Source organism: Solanum verrucosum, unplaced genomic scaffold (assembly GCF_900185275.1).
Source record: "Solanum verrucosum unplaced genomic scaffold, falcon-dt-bn FXZP01000062.1, whole genome shotgun sequence".
NCBI classification, from domain to species: Eukaryota; Viridiplantae; Streptophyta; class Magnoliopsida; order Solanales; family Solanaceae; genus Solanum; species Solanum verrucosum.
This window is the reverse complement of record NW_026020477.1, coordinates 8092430-8113674: the sequence shown is the minus strand read 5'-3', so window position 1 is coordinate 8113674 and position 21245 is coordinate 8092430. Positions and strand designations below refer to the sequence as shown.

General features: G+C 36.0%; 1 protein-coding gene across 1 annotated transcript; it reads left to right on the top strand.

Moving 5' to 3' along the window:
* Positions 1-972: 972 nt before the first annotated feature.
* LOC125809449 (auxin response factor 17) lies at positions 973-21243 on the top strand. The gene is given in 2 exon segments (XM_049489083.1): positions 973-2007; positions 20560-21243. Coding segments are annotated over 2 exon segments (1704 nt in total). The 5' UTR covers positions 973-987.
* The last annotated feature ends 2 nt before the right edge of the window (positions 21244-21245 follow it).

Below are 21245 nucleotides of genomic sequence, written 5' to 3'. Positions count from 1 at the left end.
TAAAAAATAATTAAAAGTTATAAAATAAACACATGATAAACAATTCTCTCTATAAAAAGAATATCATGTTAGAAATGAAAGCATGACTTTTAGGTTATATTTTCTTGTACCTTTTATTATTACTGTAGTAAATTACATATCTAGAAAGATAAAATTAAGATTTTATAATCTAAAAAATACCTTATAATATTAGATGAAATGTAGTTATAAAATCATGGATTTAAAAAACTATTTTGCCTTGCCATCTCTTTTTACGAAATAAAATTGTAATGCTGATAATTGCAATTAAAAGTTACTAAAAAAATTACAGCAAGAAAAACATTATTTGACTTCCAATAGCAATAGTATTGTGCAAGACAATGATTAAAAAAAAAAGGAGTCATTTAAAAAAAAGTAATACCTAAAAATCCTCCTACATTATTTACAATTTACTAATTTACTATTAAATTTATAAATGTTATTATTACTCATTAGTTACTTTATTCTCTTCATCTACAATATAATGTCATCTATCTTAAAAATGACTTTATTCTCTTTATAACGTTTAAAAATTACAAAATACTACTCCATAATAACACCTATTTAATATTCTTACACTTACTTTTTATGTTATAATTATGAGCTTTAACTAGTTTACCTTAATAGTAAAAGATGTAGACATTTGAAGGAAAAAAAAACAAGTAAGAATAACTGTAAAATAGTTATTTTATTCCGATAATTTTGCATAAGCAGTGAACTCCACGCGACTCTATCTCACGTGAACACAGTTACCGAAATACAAGTACAAAAGATGCATTCAAATTGTCGTGTCCATTTTTGTAATTATTACGAAAAACAAAGGTAAATTTATAAATACACTCTTCTCTCTCCGACCCCTCAACGGCACCCCGACCACTCTCTTACCTATACATTACAACATATACATAATCTTTCAGTTTCCTCTTTCTGTAATTTTTCTCTCTTCAATCTACACACACTCGTTTCCCAATGCAGGCTCCAACCGCCGCCGATCGTGAAGTGGACCCTATAGTCTGGCGAGCAATCGCCGGAAAATCTGTCCAAATACCTCTCGTCGGTTCCAGGGTTTACTACTTCCCTCAAGGACACGCTGAACATGCAACTTTTACTTCACCTAGTGTACTGTCCCCTGGTATACCTGCGTTTATTCTATGCCGTGTACTATTTGTTCGTTTTCTCGCTGAATCCGATACGGACGAGGCATTCGCTAAGATTTTTCTGCATCCGATTAGTCTGAGTGAGGTTGATGAAGTTACTGTGAGTGAGGAGGAGGAGGTTGAGGATAAAATCGTTTCGTTTGTGAAGATTTTAACTCCGTCAGATGCGAACAATGGATGAGGTTTCTCTATGCCGCGATTCTGTGCTGATTCTATATTTCCTCGACTTAATTTTGAGGCAGAACCGCCGGTTCAAAATTTGTCTATTAGGGATATTAGAGGTGGTGTTTGGGAGTTTCGACACATTTATCTTGGAACACCTCGACGGCATTTGCTTACTACTGGTTGGAGCAAGTTTGTTAACAGTAAACAGCTTGTCACTGGTGATTCCGCCGTGTTCATGCGGAGAACTACAAATGATCAACTCTATGTGGGTGTCCGACGAGCTATTAAACGAAATGACAATTCCCAGAAGTGGACTTCCTCTTTTTTGATGCATGAACATATAAATAGTGGTGGTAGCCCGGATGTGTCTTGGGGGATTAGAAAGGGGCGGATGACAATGGAAGCTGTTGCGGCGGTAGCGGAAATGGCGGCACGGGGAGTGTCATTTGAAGTATCGTGTTATCCACGGGATGACTGGGCAGATTTTGTGGTGAAGGCACAAGCGGTAGAGATGGCATTGAATATACCTTGGACAGTTGGTACGAGGGTTAAGATGGTTGTGGAAACGGAGGATTCATCTAGAACGGCTTGCTTTCAAGGGACTGTTTCATCTGTCATTTTGACTGAAAGTGACCCTTGGCGTGGATCTCCATGGCGAATGCTTCAGGTGATTATGATTATGTAGCTTTCTGTTGATGTATTTATATTTCTATGTCTATTAATTAGAGTCATTTGAACAGTAGACTACTTAAAATTGTTGTCATTTGAGCATGGGACTGTTTATGGTACTGCATTGGGTTTTTCCTTTTTCCTGATTAAAGTTGTTGTCCTATCTGATTTCATGGAACATTGTTAGAATTGTCAGACATAGTTGTTGCAAATATGTTGCTCCTACTAATGCTTTCAGACCTTTCTCAAAAATCTACAGATGATAAGCCGATATGTTACGAGCATTTTCTATTTTACTTTATATAGTTCAGGAAGTAGAAAACTTGTTTGTGGCATGTTACAGGATAGTGAGTTTAAATACTAATCTTTCTGATTCGTGATATGGTGGTGGTAACTTTGGAAATGTGTTGAAGGACCGACAAGTGCGGGTCGCAACTATGTTATGTTGGTATCAGTTGATAGTAATATATCTATGCTCCTACTAATGCTTTGAGACCTTTCTAAAAAATCTACAGATGATAAGCCGTTATGTTACGTGCATTTTCTATTTTACCTTATATAGTTCAGGAAGTAGAAAACTTGTCTGTGGCATGTTACAAGATAGTGAGTTTAAATACTAATCGTTCTGATTCGTGATATGGTGGTGGTAACTTTGGAAATGTGTTGAAGGACCGACAAGTGCGGGTTGCAACAGAGTTAGTTGTGGGACAGAGGACTGCTCTCGAACAACTTTAATTGTAGACTAGTTATAGTTGTTGTCATTTGAGCATGGATTTCTTCATTCTGCCCTTTAAGATGTAATTGTCACTGGTAGTATATTTTTTTTCTCTAACTAAAACTACTATCTGTTTCTGATCTCAAGGGACGCCATCATTTTCACATTTAGTCCTCTTCAATATGTTGTGATAGTTAATAAATCTATTTTCTGCGGATTGCAGTTCATAGCAATAAATAAAACATGACTGTAATAATGCTTTGACTTATTGGTACTATTCTCATTAATCTGCAAAAGCTAGTATCTTCTTTTATGTTAAGTGCATTGTTTGTCTACCTTTGTTAATTCAGGAAGTAGAAAGATTTGTCTGTAGCATGTTAACATGTAGTTTGCTACAATTATTAAATCTTCAAATTCAGTTGTCATTTGGAGAACCCATCGCTTAAGTTTGGGTCTTTACTCAATTGTCCCTATTGTCTTATGTGGCAGTCTAGTAGTCCTCCAAGTATGTAAAACTGATGCACTTTTGGTTCTGCACAAAGGTTTCATGAATTCATCTAGAACTCAAAACTACTTGAGAAGCTCGCCCAAATAATAACCCACATGTTTCCATGATCCAATTAGCTTTGATCCCAAATAAGTGAGTGCTTTTTTGAGAAAATTGCTTTCATGCTAACTTAAGGCTGCTAATAGCAGGATGAATGTGAGAGGGGGAAAATGTGCTCTAATCCACCTTGTAGTGTCTTTTCATGGGGTTCTTTTCAATGAAGTGTCTGCTAATGGGGTTAAACCAAAGGGAAGTCTCGAGGGTTTGATCTTTCCTTTTTAGAAAGTAGACTATGTATTAAAAATGTAGCAACTTAGCACTAAGTTGGTGTTAAGGCAGTACAAGAGTCAATCATCTTTCTGTACCAAAACACAAAGAAAAAGGATTTTTGCAATAAAGGTCCTATTCTTGTAAAGATTGTCTGAAATCTAACATACTATCTTCATCCTTTACATCCTATAGATTACACCAAAAATCCAAAAGCCATAAGCATTGGTATTTAAGTTGTTGTGCACTAACTTTCTTCCCTTTAAAGCATCTCACGTTTCTTTCCTTCCATATATTCTAGCATATACATGCAGGCATCGAGTCTTCTTTTAATGGTTTCAAAACCCTAAGCAGTCATTTGGTTAGTGAAAAGTTATACTAAGATTATAATGTGAAGGCTATAGTACCGGGATTATGTAATAAAGAGATTATTTAATGGCTATACTTTTTCATGTAGATGTTTGGTTCATTAAATTAGAAATGGGATATATGAGATATAATACAAAACAATTTGTTTTTTTTTACATTAGATAAATTTGGATAAATTTTATGTTCAATTTTAATCTTGGCGTTCTTAAATGACTTTGGTATAACCTTCTTTAAAATGACATTAGGAGAGCACCCAAGGGTGTGGCCTAGTGGTCAATGAAGTAGTTGAGAGCCATGAGGTCTCGGGTTTAAATTCCAACGGAGACAAAAACACTAGGTGATTCTTCTCCTCTGTCCTAGCCTTGGTGGACAGAGTTATCTGGTACGTGTTGCTGATGGAAGGTGATAGGAATTAGTCAAGGTGCATGAAAGTTGGCACGGAAACCACAATCATAAAAAAATGACATTAGGAGAAGAACTTTCAAGAAGGGCATTTTGCCATTTGGTTATATTACTGCGGGATTTGCTAATTTGACAATTGTTATCCCACACCGAATGCAGTATAAAAAAAATACGACTACTACGGTATAACTAATCGAGATTACATATGTCAGGATCAAAAATTTCAACCAAACATGCGATAAAATAATCTCACTTTTCATCCCTGCATTATTATCCTAACCTTCAATCAAACGACTCCTTAACATCCTTGGGTTAGAATACGAAAGCCAATAAGAAATATTCATATATAACTAGGGTTGTTCAATAATTTTATTCGGCAAATCTAGATTGGTTGAGCCAAGGATGAGATGGTTACACCAAAAAGAAAAGAAAAGAAAAGAAAAGAAAGAAGACCAAAAGAATAATTTTACTTGGGTTGTCTCATCAAAGTTCCTTTGATGCCATTGCGAATACAATTAGAGCCCATTCGGATTGGCTGAATTTAATTAGCTTTTAAGCTTCAACTACTGAAAACACATTTTAAGTGTTGGAGCATAATTATATTGGTGTTTAAAAATAATTATTTTATTTATGATGTAAAGTTAACAAATTAATCAAAGTAAAAGAATTGTTAAGCTAAAATAAGTAAAAAACAATAAGTTGGACAATCCCAAGTTATTGCTTTTGGCTGAAGAGCCCTTAACTTAAAAGCTACTCTGAATTTTGCCAAACACTCCAAAAAAATGAAAAGAACTGAGAAAGCTCTCAGTCCTCTAGTGGCTTGTAACCTATTTTTGTGGCATGTAATGTACATTGTTTTGGCAGGATAGAAATGAACTTAAGAGTACAAATATTTTGTTCTTGAGCTTCTAATATGATTATTGACATTGGTTTGGTCAGGTCTTTATCGCCGTTGAGCATTAAGACACATACTTAGCCTTATGCTCTTTCCAACCATTCCAGAACCCTAGTTTTGTTGACATTATCCAGCTCGATATAGAATAAGCAGTCATCATAAGTGTAATACCAAACGTAGGAGTGGAAAAATCAAACCCAACCCGTTTAAGTAACCCACCCATTTATTAGCTGAACCCATTTCAACCCATTAAAAATTAGGTTGATATGGACCCAAATTGAATAAAGAGAAATCTCGTCAAAATGTTTGTACAAGCTTTTTAAATCATTTGATATGTTATATATGGCCATAATAAAGAATTTATTTTTTGTTAGGTACTAAAATATTTTAAAAAAACAAACAAAACAATTAGGGTCTTGATCTGTTCTATGACTCATTACCCAACCCGTTTTCACCCAAGCAAATTTGGATTGGGTTTGGTCTTGACCCATTATGACCCATCCAAATTTGACCAACCCGCCCAATTGTCACCCCTTACCAGGCGTGAGTTGGAGGTGAAGCTTACGTGGAGTAATATTATGAAGACGATGTCGTTAGTAGCTTTATCTTTGTGTAAAGCAAGACACTTGTAAAATGATATTGCTATTGTTACCGAAGGAAAGCATAAACTATCTAGGAAAGCCAAACTAAAATATCAATGAAGGTCACGATTTGAGAAAGTAATGGATATGTAGGATTGCAACCTTACTTTAAGTCTAATTCAATGCATTGCCTAATCTCTCACCTATTGTTTTTAAGACAATGGCATTACTTATGGATTCTTAATTTCCCCTTTAGTTTTACTAATTAACTAGATCTTAATTACCCATTAATATCCCGATAAAACGGGATGCTATCCTTGTTAACTCCCTCGAGTTCAACCAAAACACATTAATTTTATCTAATTAAGTGAAGGCCCTATACGTAGTCTTAATCATGGTAGTTTAGGCTATATTAATTTAATTAATCCAATTCCTTGTTGTCTTGTTGATTAATCTTGACCCAATATTAAATTTCTTCTTCCGAGTTCAAACCAAAGTAAATGAGTTTTTTCAAGAGTTGATTGGAATCAAAGAATCAATACAATACATAATTAATCAAATAACAATTAAAGCAAACATAATTGGTAAGAAATAAATTGCAAGTATAGGAGAGGGTAGAGTGTAGGTAGACCTTACCCCTATCTCGTGTAGGTAGAATGGTTTTTTCCGGAAGACTCTCGACCCAAGTAATGCATACCAAGGTATTTTGAAAAGGAAAATAGAAAACAAAGAAGACATAGCAAATAGTAGGGAAAGCATTACATAACATTAAAAAAAATGGAATAGCAACAATAATAGAATGATGCGATGTTCAAAAAAAGGAACAACAGGTTGTAACAAAAATCGAAGGACAAGAAACTACGAGAACAGGCTATTACGACTGGTATGAAACAAAAAATAGTAGGTGATTTTTCCCATCTGTCCTAGCCTTGGCTTGGTGGATAGTTATCTGGTACGTGTTGTTGGGGAGGTGGCAGGTATCCCGTGGAATTAGTTGAGGTGCGCGAATGTTGGCCCGGAGCCCCGGACACCACGGTCATAAAAAAATAAAATTACCACCAAGCCTATCGCACAAGAAATAAATTAAAAATTTTAATAAACAAAGAAGAGTTTGTTCACAACCCTAGTTGTTGAGCTTATAAGACAACCATCTTCCAATCCATACTAATCATCTAAATACTAATATGATAATAACAAGGATGGGATTAATGATAGAGATTTTTTTTTTGAAAAACTCTTGAGCATTGTGTCTTCTTCAATCCAATGTGCGGGTAATTGAAATCTTACCTCCAAGCTCTGATTTCCAACCATAGATAGCTTCCCGAACATCCAAGATGAATATTTATATGATTGGGAATGACCTACAAAATTCTACCAAAAATACCCCTTCAATCCTGATATATCCTTTAGTGCTAAGATGTCGGGCCATAGGCTGTGATAATAAGTTAGCAACAATAACGTATTCCTGATTTAGGTCAGGTCTCTGGTACTTTGATTGTAGTTAGAGGCATGTGATCTGCAATGCTGCATTTTCCAATTTTGACCATTCCCTCTATGCTGTGTCTGACATATGTCAGATTCTTCCAGTTTCTTCTTTTGGCTTAATTTTCATTTATTTTCTCTTATTGTTCTCCAAACATTCCCCAAATTATGTAAAATCTGAAAATGCAGACAAAATCGTTAATTATTGCTCTAAACTCTTATATTAAAACACCAAAATATTAAGTAAAATGATACTTATAGATTGGTGTTGGTTAATCCCATGGACTTTGTCCTGTTTCTGTTAATAATATCTGTATTTGTTCCCCAGCTTGTTGTTTGGCAACATTGCTCCAATGCACTCTCTATGTTATCAAACTTTATTTGGGATAAAGTGCACTATTCGCCCTTAATCTGTTGATCAAACTACTTCCTGAGGTTTTTACTCCTCCAAGCCCCCCATCCATTTGGTTTTCATCTATTGATAGAATATTCTTTTGTTGTTTTTCTATCAAATGATAAAATATTCTTCTTTTGTTCTTTTCTCCCTCCTTGCTTGCTTATATTCTCACCCGAGCTTCTCTAATTTGCTTCTCCTTTTTCCTGCTTCTTGCCACCATGATGTGATGCTTTTTGAAATGTTATAGCTGCCGCAATTTTTCATGTTTCCTTCTCGCTACCCATTCCTCACTAGCACTTCATCTTGCAGAAGCTCTATCTTCCTCAATTAATTTTACTACTAACAGATGTATTAGGGCAATACCATTAAACTTGGAGGTCCTAACTCCTAATAGTGTTTCTACTGGATCTCACAACTTAAAATGATTGTGGAGGAAACTGTGGGCGTGGGAAGAAGCTTACAAAAATAAATCTTTTAACTCTGTAGATTCACTTATTTATGTGATGATGAAGAACTGTAAATCTAAGGGAAATGATTTATTTTCATGCATGTGGGACATATGTGATGATATTAAATAAGAGAATTTCAGCTAATTGCAAATATAGTGGTAGCTGGAGAGAAAATCTTGACTAGTTACTTTGCTTTTACCATGTAGATTTCTTACATGCTATTGCAGAGGACTTTGAGCTCGGAGTATTTATGGAAGGTCCATATCTGTTAAGGAAAGGCAAAAGAGTGATAGTTAATCTCTTGATAGAAAAATAAAGGAATGAATGGTAATGCATTGATAATTCCTCATCATTGTTCTATTAATGACAAAGCAGTTATCAATGTGTTACTTTTTTTCCATTTCAAAAAAATAATACATTGATAATTTGATTTGTCATTAATAGAACAATTATTTTTTTGATTAAGTAAGATGTTATATTAGCAGGGAATCAAGTGGATGCAGAGTAGTTACATAAGAGAGTCATGATGAACTCTTGAGAACAAAAACTTCTTTTCTAAGTCAAGAGAGTTAACCAGAAAGCAAAAAAATGGTCTCTAAACCATAGTGAGGGAGCTGATGAAATCTAAAATGGGAATTATATCATTTACGGGGGATAGATTGCTCCAACTAAATAGGTAAAAAGACAAAGATTTTAAACTACTGCTAGGAGTTGAGATGCCATCAAAACATCTGACATTCCTTTCCTTCAAAATACACCAACAAATACATGGGGGAATCATCTGCCAGGTCTTCTTGATGAAATTGTCAAGCTCTTTTAGTTTCCAGCTTTCCACTGCTTCTTGGACATCCTGGAGAAGAGTCCAGTTTATGCCTATTAGTGAGATGAACATATTCCAAAGATCTTTTGCCGCTGGACAAAGCGAAACAAATAATTCACTGACTCCAAGCTTTGTGGCACATGAAGCATCTGGTCACTTGCTGAAACTTCCTCCTATATAGGTTGTCGAAGGTACGGATAGCATTTTTGAGGGATGTCTAGATGAAACACTTTAGTGGTAGCTTAGTCCTCCAACTCAGTTTCCAAGGCCAGAGGTCTATCATATCATTTGATAAGCACAATTTACTGTATTTGTCCATCACTGTATATATTCATTTTTAGAGTTGCCTCATTTTCCCATTTATGTTATCTGGCAGATGAGGGGATATTGAAGCTCTTTCTAGAACTTTGAGTAAGTCAATGAGCTTATCAAGCTCCCGGTCCTGCATGTTCCTCCTGAAGTGGGGTGCCCTTATTCCATCTTCTCTGTTTTGGGCCACTAAAGAGTTTGGATCAGAGGCTACCCTGAAGATAGTAGGATGGGAGATGCTGAGAGGTTGTTTGTTAAGCCACATATCCTTCCTTAATTTAACTGAGTTGCCATTTCCAATTCTGAAGGACACCTCTTGGAAGAAATCATCTTCCAAGTTGATATATTTTCAAGTCTAACTCCATAAGGGACATTGTTCTAGTTTGTACTCCATTTTTTCTTGCCTCCCATACTTGGCATACACTACCTTCCAAATACTTGTTGGTTCTTGAGCATACCTCCAATAATATTTCATTAACAGACTCTCATTTTGCTTCCTTGAATCTTTGATTCCTTGTCCACCTGTTGCTTTAGCATAATTACATTTTCCCAATTCACAAGATGGAACTTATGGTCTTCATAGTTCCACTTCCACAAAAAGGATCTTCTAATTTTCGTGTTACCTTTGTAAAAAAAAAAAGGATCTTCTAATTTTTCAATTTGATTTTGTATCTTGGAAGGCATTTGGAACAGGGACATTGTGTGTAGGGGGATGCTAACAAGCATACTCCTGATAAGAGTCAATCTGCCACCCATAGATAGATACTGCATTTTCCAAGTTGCCAGCCTTTCTCCATTCTTTCAATAACTTCGCTCCAGATTCGTACTTCTTTGAACTTTGCACCTAGAGGGAGACCTAGATATTTTGTTGGTAAAGAACCAATGTCACTGCCCATAATGGTAGCCAATTCTTCCACTTTAGGGACCTCATTTATTGGGTAGATCTTACTCTTCACCATTTTAATAAATAACCCACAAATTGCTTCAAAAAGTAGCAATGTCAGGTTGAGATACTGCACCTAAGACTTCTCTGTCGTGCAAAAGATTAGAGTATCATCTACATAGAGCAGATGAGACACAGAGGTATAGTTATGAACATTGTTGCCCACCCTGAACCCTTCAATCTACTGCATCTGCCTTGACTTGTCTAGTGTCTTGCTAAGACCCTACCTGGCAAGGATAAAAAAAATGAGGAGAGAGAGAGTCCCCCGGTCTAATTCCTTTTTTAGGGGAGAAAAAACCAACTGGGTATCTATTCACTAAAACTGAATATTTCACAGTAGTGATGCTGAATTTAATTCACCCTATACTACTCAGCTTTGTGAAAATGTAAGACCAATTAAGCTTGTCGAAAGATTTCTCTACATGCAGTTTGCATAGGATACCAAAACCCTAGTTTTTAATCTTCCATCTAGAAATTCATTTGCAACCAAAGCTACATCAGTAATCTGTCTGCCTTTTAAAAAAACACTCTGCTCTCCTAATACTAACTTCCTTCAGCCTCTCTGCTAGGACTTAAGCAATAATCTTGTAAACACTACCAATGTTGCTGATGGGTCTGAAGTCTTTGAGTTCTATTGCACCCCTTCCTTTTCGGGAATAAGTGCAATAAAAGAGGCATTACAAGACTTTACCATGTGACATTGTTGATAAAAGTGAGATATAGCCCTTATTTTTTTCGGGGTTGATCATCTCCCATGCTCTTTGGTAAAATGCCATTGTGAATCCATCAGGCCAGGGCTTTTGTCGGGAGCACAAGAGTTCAAAGCATCTAGTACCAATGACCTTTCTAACCAAGCTTTCTCTGTCAGAGATATGTTAGCTAAGCATCAAAGGATACTTTGGGTCTCCCGTTCTCATTTTCTCTGAGGTCCTCTTAAATTTTTTGACTTTTGTGCTTTCAACTTTCCAAATGTAGTCTTATTCCAATCAATGATGTCTTTCTTTAGTTTCTTCGGCTTTTGAATTAGAATAAAATTTGGACTTTCCTCGATATTATAATTTGTAACTGTCTTAAATTTAAAATAGGAGGTTTGGCTTCCTAGTCTCCACATTCAAGTAGTAGAGGCCTTGTGATCTAATATAACCCTTGGGAGAGCTACCTGTTTTATAATATTGAAATTTTCATTCCATTGAGAGGAAATAAAAAATCTGTCTATTCTTGATGCTGGCATGGAGTCTAACCCCACCCTCACCCCCACCCTTCCTTAATTAGGTGTAATGAACTCCAAATCCTAGATGATATATGAGAATATTTCATTGCATTGGATCTTCTGATGCACTGTAACCTCACTTTCATATCTACTGACATTGAAGTCTCCTCCTATTTTTTTTTTGAGAAAGATGAAGTCTCCACCTATCAACCATTGTTTATTCCATAAGCCTCTAATTGCTGCAAACTCATGCCAGAAATCCTCCCGTTCTGGATTTGTGTGAGGTTTATAAACCCTTATGAAACACCTCGTAAAATCCCCTTGTGTACTTTTCAACACGCATGAAATGGTGTAAGAGCCTTGTTGATTGCCCTGTTTGGCCATTGCCTTTTGTCCCGCAACACAATGATACCCTCACTACTCCCAATTGAGTTCTGAGTTGCCCATCTATTTCCCTAAATTTGCCTAATCTTCTGAGGTGATCATTCTTCAATTTTGGTTTCTTATAAACACACAATATCTGCCCTCCATTTGTGAATCATTGATTTGATTGTACACCTCTTATATGCTTCATTGATCCCATGCACATTCCAACTCAATATTTCAATCTTCATCTAGAAAAAGCCTTGTAGTACCTACCCTCTATGTTGCTTGGACTCATGTGCGGGTATCCGAGACGGGTGTGGATATAAGTCGCTAGTCGAATTTTTTCCCCCCAAATTTGTTCTTGATTCTGGTCAAAGTATCCGGATGGGATTGACCGAATCTGACATGCACCCTACACCTTGCATCCGCACCCGCACCAGTGTCGCGTCGAGACGAGTATGGCTAAGGGTGGGCATGGTATGGTATATACCAATTTTTTTTTGGTATTCGGGTTTGATCTCAACTCAACCCAAAATTGTTTGTATTTTATTTTGGATATACATTTCTACATGTGAGATCTTTTTTTAATTGTCAAAGTCATAATATTCTATTATACGAGTATATATTAGTTGAAGTTGAACAAATTATCTTTACCGATTTATCATACCGTAGAATATCGAAATCGAACTTCAGAATACCGAACCATGCCGAATTGAACTGGTATGGTAATGGTATAATGTTTTAAAAACCGAATACCGAAATACGGTATCAAAACTTTGAAATACCGTATTGTACCATACCATTCCCACCCCTAGGTACGGCAGCAAAAACAGAGAGTCCGTGTAACATAGCAGTACCTCCTTCTGTTTTATTACCATTTGAGTTCATTCCACTTCAATCTCTCCAATTATTGTGATTGCATTTTCTTCCCTTTTGTATTGCCTATGATAGTTGATGATTGATGTTGCTTTTGCTGCTTCTCTTTTGCTCCATTAGTAAGACCACCATCAGTATCTCATGTTCAAATCCCACAACATAATTCCAAAAGCCTTGCATGCTTTGAACATAATTTACTTAATCCATCTTGAAGTTTCAACAACTATAGGGAGTTAATTGGCAGCATGCTTGGAGAATCATGCCATGGAAGTGTAATATTGTCGCAAGACGAGAATCTAATTCAGTCTACTTACTGCTTTGAACTGATTCAGTTTCAGCTGCCTGGGTATTGCTGATTTGGAGTTTTCTCCCTTGCCGTCTTAAGTTGCTCGGACTCCAAAAATGTTGCCACACCCGTGTCAAATCCTTCAAAAATACACTATTTCAGAGGATCCGACACGCATCCGTCGACATTTTTGAAGAGTCTGAGAAAACATAGCTCGTCTGCATCTGATGGATAATTGAGTGAAAAATCATTAGTCAAGGGGTCCGATCGTGATTCCTTTGTGGCCTCTACTTCTGTTGTTGAAGGGTTCAGTTGGTTTGCAGACCCGTCTCTGTGACTTGCCAAACCAGTCCCCTGCTAGGACTTTGACTGCTTCATGTCTTGATGGTAGTTCGAAAAGGGACTTGTTATGAGGCCATGAACATGATTCGAAGCCCCGCTGTGACTGTCCAACGAGAAAGAAACCATTTTTGAATGATTTCTGGGTTTGGCTGGAGTGGAAGGGGTCGTTGAAGCATCCAATCAAGCATTTGCTTAAGAAGCTCTTTGCATCTTCATTTGTGTTTGTGTTCCCATAGAGAACAGTGATGAGGGATATAACGGTTAGAATATGAATAGGAACCAGAAAAGTATATATAATCCTACTTAGAACAAGAATGGAAATAGGAATAATATATTGAATTCTACTTGAAAAAGGATTATAATGTAGTGTCCTAGATGGAAAAGGAGTCTAATGTAGTGTCGTCTCTATGTAATAATGTAGAGACACAAATTCAATAATATTATTCTCCTATATTTCTCACAATAACTATTGAGCAGTAACTTCTTATGACACTACAAGCTTGCCATGCGTCTTTTTTAGCACTATGATTGTTCTTCTACAGTTATTTGCCTTTTCTTTGCTTACTTGATTGCTGAGCCAATGGTAAACTGATATTCAGGATTGGTTTCTTCATTTCCTACCCTTTGAAACTTAAAAATTATAATGAATCCTGCTAAACTGATATAAGTGTCCTAGGGTTCAGTAGCATGATGAGAATAGCAATTCACAACAATTGGCTTAAGGGTTTTAGAATAGGGGAGGGTAGTTTGGAGATATGCCATCTGCTATATGCAGATGATACCATTATTTTTTGTGAAGCTACCGTGGAACAAGTTACCTATGTTAGAGTCATATTGGTGGTATTTGAAGTTGTTTCTGGCCTAAAGGTGAACTGGAGGAAAAGTAATATCTTCCCTATCAAAGAGGTAACGAATGTTCAGTCCATGGCTAGTGTGTTGGGGTGTGAAGTGGGCATGTTGCCTACTGTGTATTTGGGTATGCCACTAGGACGGAAATACAAAGAAGTAGAGATATGGGACAACATTATAGAAAGGTATGAAAAGAAACTAGCACGGTGGAAAGCACAATATTTGTCGTTTGAGGGAAGAGTCACACTAATAAACTCAATGTTGGACTCTATACCTACATATGTGATGTCTTTGTTTCCTATTCCTGCCAGTGTAGTGAACAAGCTAGATAGACTAAGAAGAAATTTTTTGTGGAAAGGCAACAAAGAGAGGGGGAGATATAATCTAGTTGAATGGGAGGTCACTCAATTAAGAAAAGAACAAAGAGGATTAGGAATAAAGAATCTGGAAATTCAAAACAGGTGCCTTCTGATGAAATGGCTTTGGAGATTCTGTGATGAAGAAACTTCCCTCTGGAAGGAAGTAATTGTTCAAAAGTTTGGATAGAACAGTCCTTGGTGCTCAAATGAAATGAATTGCACTTATGGGACGGGTGTATGGAGGGCTATCAGAGGTCTATGGTCAAAGCTCCAGGAGAAATCTAAATTCAGAGTGGGCAATGGTAACAATATTAGGTTTTGGAAGGATAATTAGATAGGAGAAGTACCACTGTAGGATAATTTCCAAATCTCATGTTACTATCTAGCAACCCTGAAATTGTTGGTCCCCCCAGGGTTGGAATCTAAACTTCAGAAGGCACTTAAATGATTGGGAGGTAGAAAGAGTAGTTGACCTGCTAAAAGAAGTGGATACTTTTTGTGGGACAATAATGGAGCTTGATAGACTTAGATGGAGACACAGTTCAGAAGGAAGTTTCACTGTAAATAAGTTATACAAAAGGGAGAATAGCATTATGCAGGAGGAAGAGCTAAAGATATGAAGAAATGTCTGGAAGAACATAGCCCCTACAAAAGTGAAATGTTTCACATGGCTAATGGTAATAAAGGCATGTCTTACACATGAAGTCTTACAAAAGAAGGGGAGAGTTGTGGTGACTAGATGTTTTTGTGCAATGAGACCAGGGAGACAAACAATCATTTGTTCCTACACTGTAAATTCATTGCCCAATTATGGAACATGTTTTTCAGTCTCACAAAGACAGTGTGGACAAATTCAGAGGCGTATCCAGGATCTCAAGAACATGGGGGCACCATTATCTTCAAAATAGACAATTAATTCAATTATACAAATTTTACGGTGAGAACAAGTTGACAAGCAAGTAGATAGTAGAAATCTTTATATAGTAATATATTAGCAAATAACATCATTCACTTACAACTGTCCTCGATGATTTTTCATATTTTGAAAACGATCAATAATGGCATAATTACTTACATTTTTAAATATACTACGCTCTATATAGCAAACTAAACAACCATTCAAAAGATCTTCATCCATCCTATTACGCAAATCATTCTTTATGTACTTCATTGATGATAATGCTCTTTCCACGCTTGTGGTAGCAACAGGAATAATCAAAGTTAGATTCACAAGTGACCAAGTTTGATCTAATTTTGTCTCTATCATCACTCTTGCAAGATCCTTGATTCCTTCAAGTTGAGAAACTTGCTATCACACTTTTGAGCATAGACAATAAAATCATCGAGTTGAAAATTGAGTTCCCGAAGCCCTTTATCACCAAACTCACTTGAATAGTACTCGGCCAGTTTCATTATCTTATCCTTGTGAAAATTAGCAAATGAATCAACCGGACTCAAACTAGTCATACCAAGGAGCAAGTCACTAGTCACCACATCAAAACGATTATTGAGTTCTTGAAGTGCCAAATCAATGACGGCATAAAATACTCCCACACGAAAGTGATGCAAATATGAAATATTGGACCTTCTTACGCTTTGACTTCCCATTAGAGTAGCCTTCATTCATTTTGGGAATTGAAATACCATGTTTACCACAAAATAAGCTAACCTCATCCATCATAGAGTCTCATTCATCCTCTCTCATCATTTGCAATCATTTCTTTGAAAGGTCAAGCAATCCCATAGCATTAACGATATTTTGATCTTTCTTTTGTAAAACTTTATTCAACTCATTCATCAATAGCAACACCTTAAACATCAAGTGCAACATAAAGACAAATTCAAATTCATGAATCTTGCTCAAAAGATTTTCCGCCGCAAATCTATCAAGATGATATGGACAATCACATTTCATATCCTTAAGCACATTAACAATTGAAGAAAAAAGAATCAGGAAATTGTCCAAGGTTTTAATATGAGACCCCCAACGAGTATCACCCGATCGTTGGAGGCCACGTTCTTGATTCAAACCTTGCCCTGTATGAACTTCTCCAAATTTAAGCAACTCTTCCAACTTATCTTCTTGATATTGTCTAAGTGAATTTCTGCATTTAAATGAAGCTCCAATAGTATTCAAAATATTAGTCGAATTCTTTTTGGAAAGACCTACAAGTGCCAATTGCAATTGGTGAGCAAAACAGTGAATAGAATATGCAGATGACGTATCTTGTAAAATCAAAGACTTGAAACCATTTATTTCCCCTTGCATATTACTAGCCCCATCATATCCTTGACCACGTATTTTGGATGTACATAATGAGTGAACCAAAAGCAAAGAATAAATTGCCTTTTTTAATGATTGAGAAGATGTATCATTTACGTGGACAATACCCAAGAATCGCTCTATCACCATTCCACTTTTGTTGACATATCTCAAAATTAGAGCCATTTGCTCCTTATGAGAAACATCCTTTGATTCATCAACTAATATTCCAAACTAATCACCGTCCAAGTCTTCAATGAAAGCCTTAGTTGTTTCTTTAGCACAAGCCTCCACAATATCTTTTTGAATTGTCGGACAAATCATCATATCATTTTGTGGAGCATTACCTAATATTACTCTTCCCACATCAAAACTTCTATCCCCATACCATTTCAAAAGTTCAAGAAAAGCACCATTATATTCGGAACCTTCACTTTCATCATGTCCACGAAATGGAAATCACGATGTCAAGAAAAATCTTTCTACATCAATTGAGGCATTTAAACGCATCTGATAATCACTTCTTGCCTTTTCACTTTGCTTGTCAAAAGAAGATTGGATCGATTGTCATTGGTTTATCAAATCTTGCATCCTATTGAAACATTTATGATGGATACTATTTACCTTACCAACATGTTTTTTGAATCTTTCTAAAGCTTTGTTCCAACACCTAATACCAGCTCTTGTAAATGAATCTCCGATATTTCCACGACTTTCAAGTTCATTCTTGAACAAATAACAACACAAACAAAATGCTGCGTCTGCTTTAATGCTATATTCCAACCATTGAGATCTTCTCTTAAACCAAGTTGGTCGAAATTGACGCATTTTATCTCCAAACTTAGTTTTAGGGAAGATATGATCAACAGGTTGACATGGCTTTTTTTTAATGTAATACCTCCTTACCATATCTCGAATATTAGGACCATAAGATGAAATAGGCATTCGATCTTTGGGATCCGCTTCAAGAGATTTAAAATCAAGCATATTATCCGTATTTGAAAGTGGAAAAGAATTTATATGTCTTTGAACTTCCGGAGCAACTTGTGAACTCACAAATGGTTGATTAGAGCTAGAACTTGGTTGGCCATCTTTTGGCTTTGGTAACTTGATGAGAATCTTATCCATTTGTGATTTGATGATTTGAATGTAAGAATTATTTTACCTACAAAATTAAATATTCACACTTCTATTCAATCTTATCAAAACAAAATAATTTTTAAAAAATGTTAGCACAAATAACAAGTTTACTAGTAAAAGAATCACAATTATTAGATAACTATTTAGAAATCAAGAAATTCTTATAAATTTAATTATTCAAGCAATCAAATAATGGCACCACTTCATAAATCAAGAAAAACATATAAAACAAATGAAGTACATTAATAAATAATTTATTTATTTTTAGATAACATACCTTGTTACTTGTTCTCAAATCTCACTTCTACTTCACCATGAACAACAAAGTGGAATGATGCCAAAAGAAGAACAATATGATGTCTTTACTCTTTTTTACCTTTTAGTTTAGGGCTTTGAAAAGTCAAAAGAAAAAGTTAAAAAAAATAAATAAGAAAAATGTCTAAAGAAGGAAAGGAGAAAAAGAAAGTAAAAAATATAATTTGACTTTATTGACACTTCTAGCTTAAGGTCTAGACATAGCTAATACAACCTAAAAATATGGGTATTTGAACCTCTTTTTATTTATAAATTATTAAAAAGATCTATGAAAAGTGGCACATTTTGTTATATTAATTAAAAATTAAAAATATTAATGTGGATAGAAAAATTTAAACCACAAATCTATAAGTTATGCACCCCCTATTTGTACATACTTATCAATATACTAGATTACTCTTTTTAACCTTGGGTTCACCAATACAAATTTAAAAAGATAATTAGAAAAATAATAGTATTATATAGGGGTTAGGAAGGGGAGGATGGGTGCATGTGAACCCACTCCCCTTCATGTACATACGCCTCTGTGGACAATGCCGGAACATACAGCTGATCTAATGAGTTGTTGGATGAAAAGAGGGGGAAGTAAAAGTCAGAAAAAATGGTGGAGGATAATACCCTCTTGCATATGGTGGTCAGTTTGGAGAGAGAGAAATGGAAGGTGTTTTGAAGACAAAATCATATCAGTCCATAATGTGAAATGGAACTGCCTGGAGACTTTATTTTTTGGTGTAAACAGAATTGTATAGAGGAAATAGAGGAGTTAGTAGAATTTCTAGGAGCTTTGTAAAGCTAGAGTCTACTTGCTTTGTAACTTGTTGCTGATGGTGGCCAGCATTCCCAATGTTGAAGAATACAACATTACTAATCCTCAAAACTGATATAAGTGTCCTTGCAATCTATAGAAACAGAGAAGTTAGTACAATGTTTGGTTCAATATTTAAGAATACGATAAAGTATTTCTGGCAGCTTACTGGTGATTTGGGGGAATTAGGATGCCAAAGGATAGGGAGGAGAAGAAGAAAATAAAGATAAAGCTGGGAGCCTGGGTAATATCAAGAACAGAAAGATGAGAAAGAACGGAAAGAAAAAAATAAAGAGACTCTTTCTGTGAGCATTTGAAGTAAAAGTTGGTGGTAGACAGTAGGTGTGTTTGGTATGGAGTTTTCCATTTTTCTCTTGATTGGTCAATTTTTTTGGACAACATTTTCTCTAGGAAAACAAGTTGCTTAAAAATGAGAAAAATCACTTCTTTGGTGGAAGTAGTGAACACAAGTTCCATAAGTGGTATTCCACGTTGATTGTTTACTCCCCCTCCACATCTCCACCATCCCCACACCCCAACTACCCACCTCCATCCACGTCATATAATGTTTGTCGAGATTATATACTAATATGCTTTTGGGATAATATTTTCTGCTTGCTTACAAAATGCTAGAACATAAGAAAGCCACTTATGTTTGAGAACATTTTCCTCATACCAACCCCACCCCTTTCCCTTGCGCGCGCGTTCTACTCTCACATCAGGTGGTGCTTACACCTCTGCATAGTAGTGTGTCACAATTGTTTTTAGCAAGTTCTAAATTGTGTCAAGGGTAAGTAGTGCATGTACAACAGCCCAAAGTCTTTGAATTAATAAAGCATCACAATATCATTCAAACTAATCTTTTCCTTTTATAACTACATTTACTGTGATTCATTTTGCTTTACAACAGCCCAAAGTCTTTGAATCACATATTTAGAAGTGCAGTACCAAGTAATAATTGATGATAGCATCTCTAGTTTCCGTTATTGTCTCTCTATTGTATTGGCTCTCTATAATTGAATTACTTATTATGATAGATCAAGTTTCACATCTAATAACCGTTCCGATTTTCATGTTTGAGAGTTGTTCTCCAATAAATTATGTATGGAGCCACCCAGGTATGGATGAGTGAGTGTTATGGTTTCTTACCTGGTTTTGTGGTTTGGTTTAATAATATCTTTCGCCAATAAATTTACAGTGTGTCCTTTTGGATTTTGATATGGTGAATCTTACCCCACCTCCCCCAACATTCTGCCTAGAAATCTACAGTGGCCATAATTTGAATCAATTTTTTACCTTATCAATAAAAATAAATCAACAGTGTCCATTTCCCATTTTACTCCCTTGTGTGACTTGGAACTCCCAACCTTTAGATTTGAAGTGTTCTTGCCATCGGAGCAACCCTCACTGTCATTGTAAATTGGGACCACTCAACTATTATAAGTTGCCAAGTCCAGAAGCATTACCCTTTGGCCTCTCTTTTTAAATAAGTAATATAGCTATTACTTTTTGGTTGGCTATGGTTTTCCGCCAATCTGAGATTCTTGTGATTTTCTATTGCATATCACTTGGGATGAACCAGAAGTTCTGCAGCATGCTAACAGGGTGAATCCTTGGCAAGTTGAGTGTATTCTGCCAATCTCACAGTTTCTTCCTCCATCGAAGAAAATAAAACTGCCTAATGGGATGCTAACTGATGGAGAGAGAAGTCCCTTCCCTATGACAGGGTTGGGTAGCTTCCCTATGTCAGGATTGGGTAATCCTACAGTTGGACTCGGTAGCCCATCATTGGGCAATTGTACATCTTTTTCTGTGGGCATGCAGGGAGCCAGGCATGATCAAGTTTGTGTATCAAGTTTATCAAATGTTAAAAGCAATAACCTTGGGTTGTGCACAAACAATAGCTTAGATGAAGAAATTAAGGCAAAGCTTGACAGTGTATCCACCAAACTGAATATTGGCAGTTCATATTCAGACAATTTATCACCGGATAGTCAGAGCAGTGTGCATTTTGGGGACAATGAGCTGATTACAAAATCGGGTTCCAGCTCTTTGACAAATAATCGTTTTAGTACTTTCCAGTTATTTGGTAAGGTCATCCATGTTGAACGTATTGAGGCATTTTTAGATGGTTTTGGTTTCTCTGAAAGTGATAATGTTGAAGTGTTTAAAGAGATAGATGATCCATCCAACTCAAACGTCTCACCAAATAAACCTTTTGACAATCCTGATGTCCAACATGAATGAGC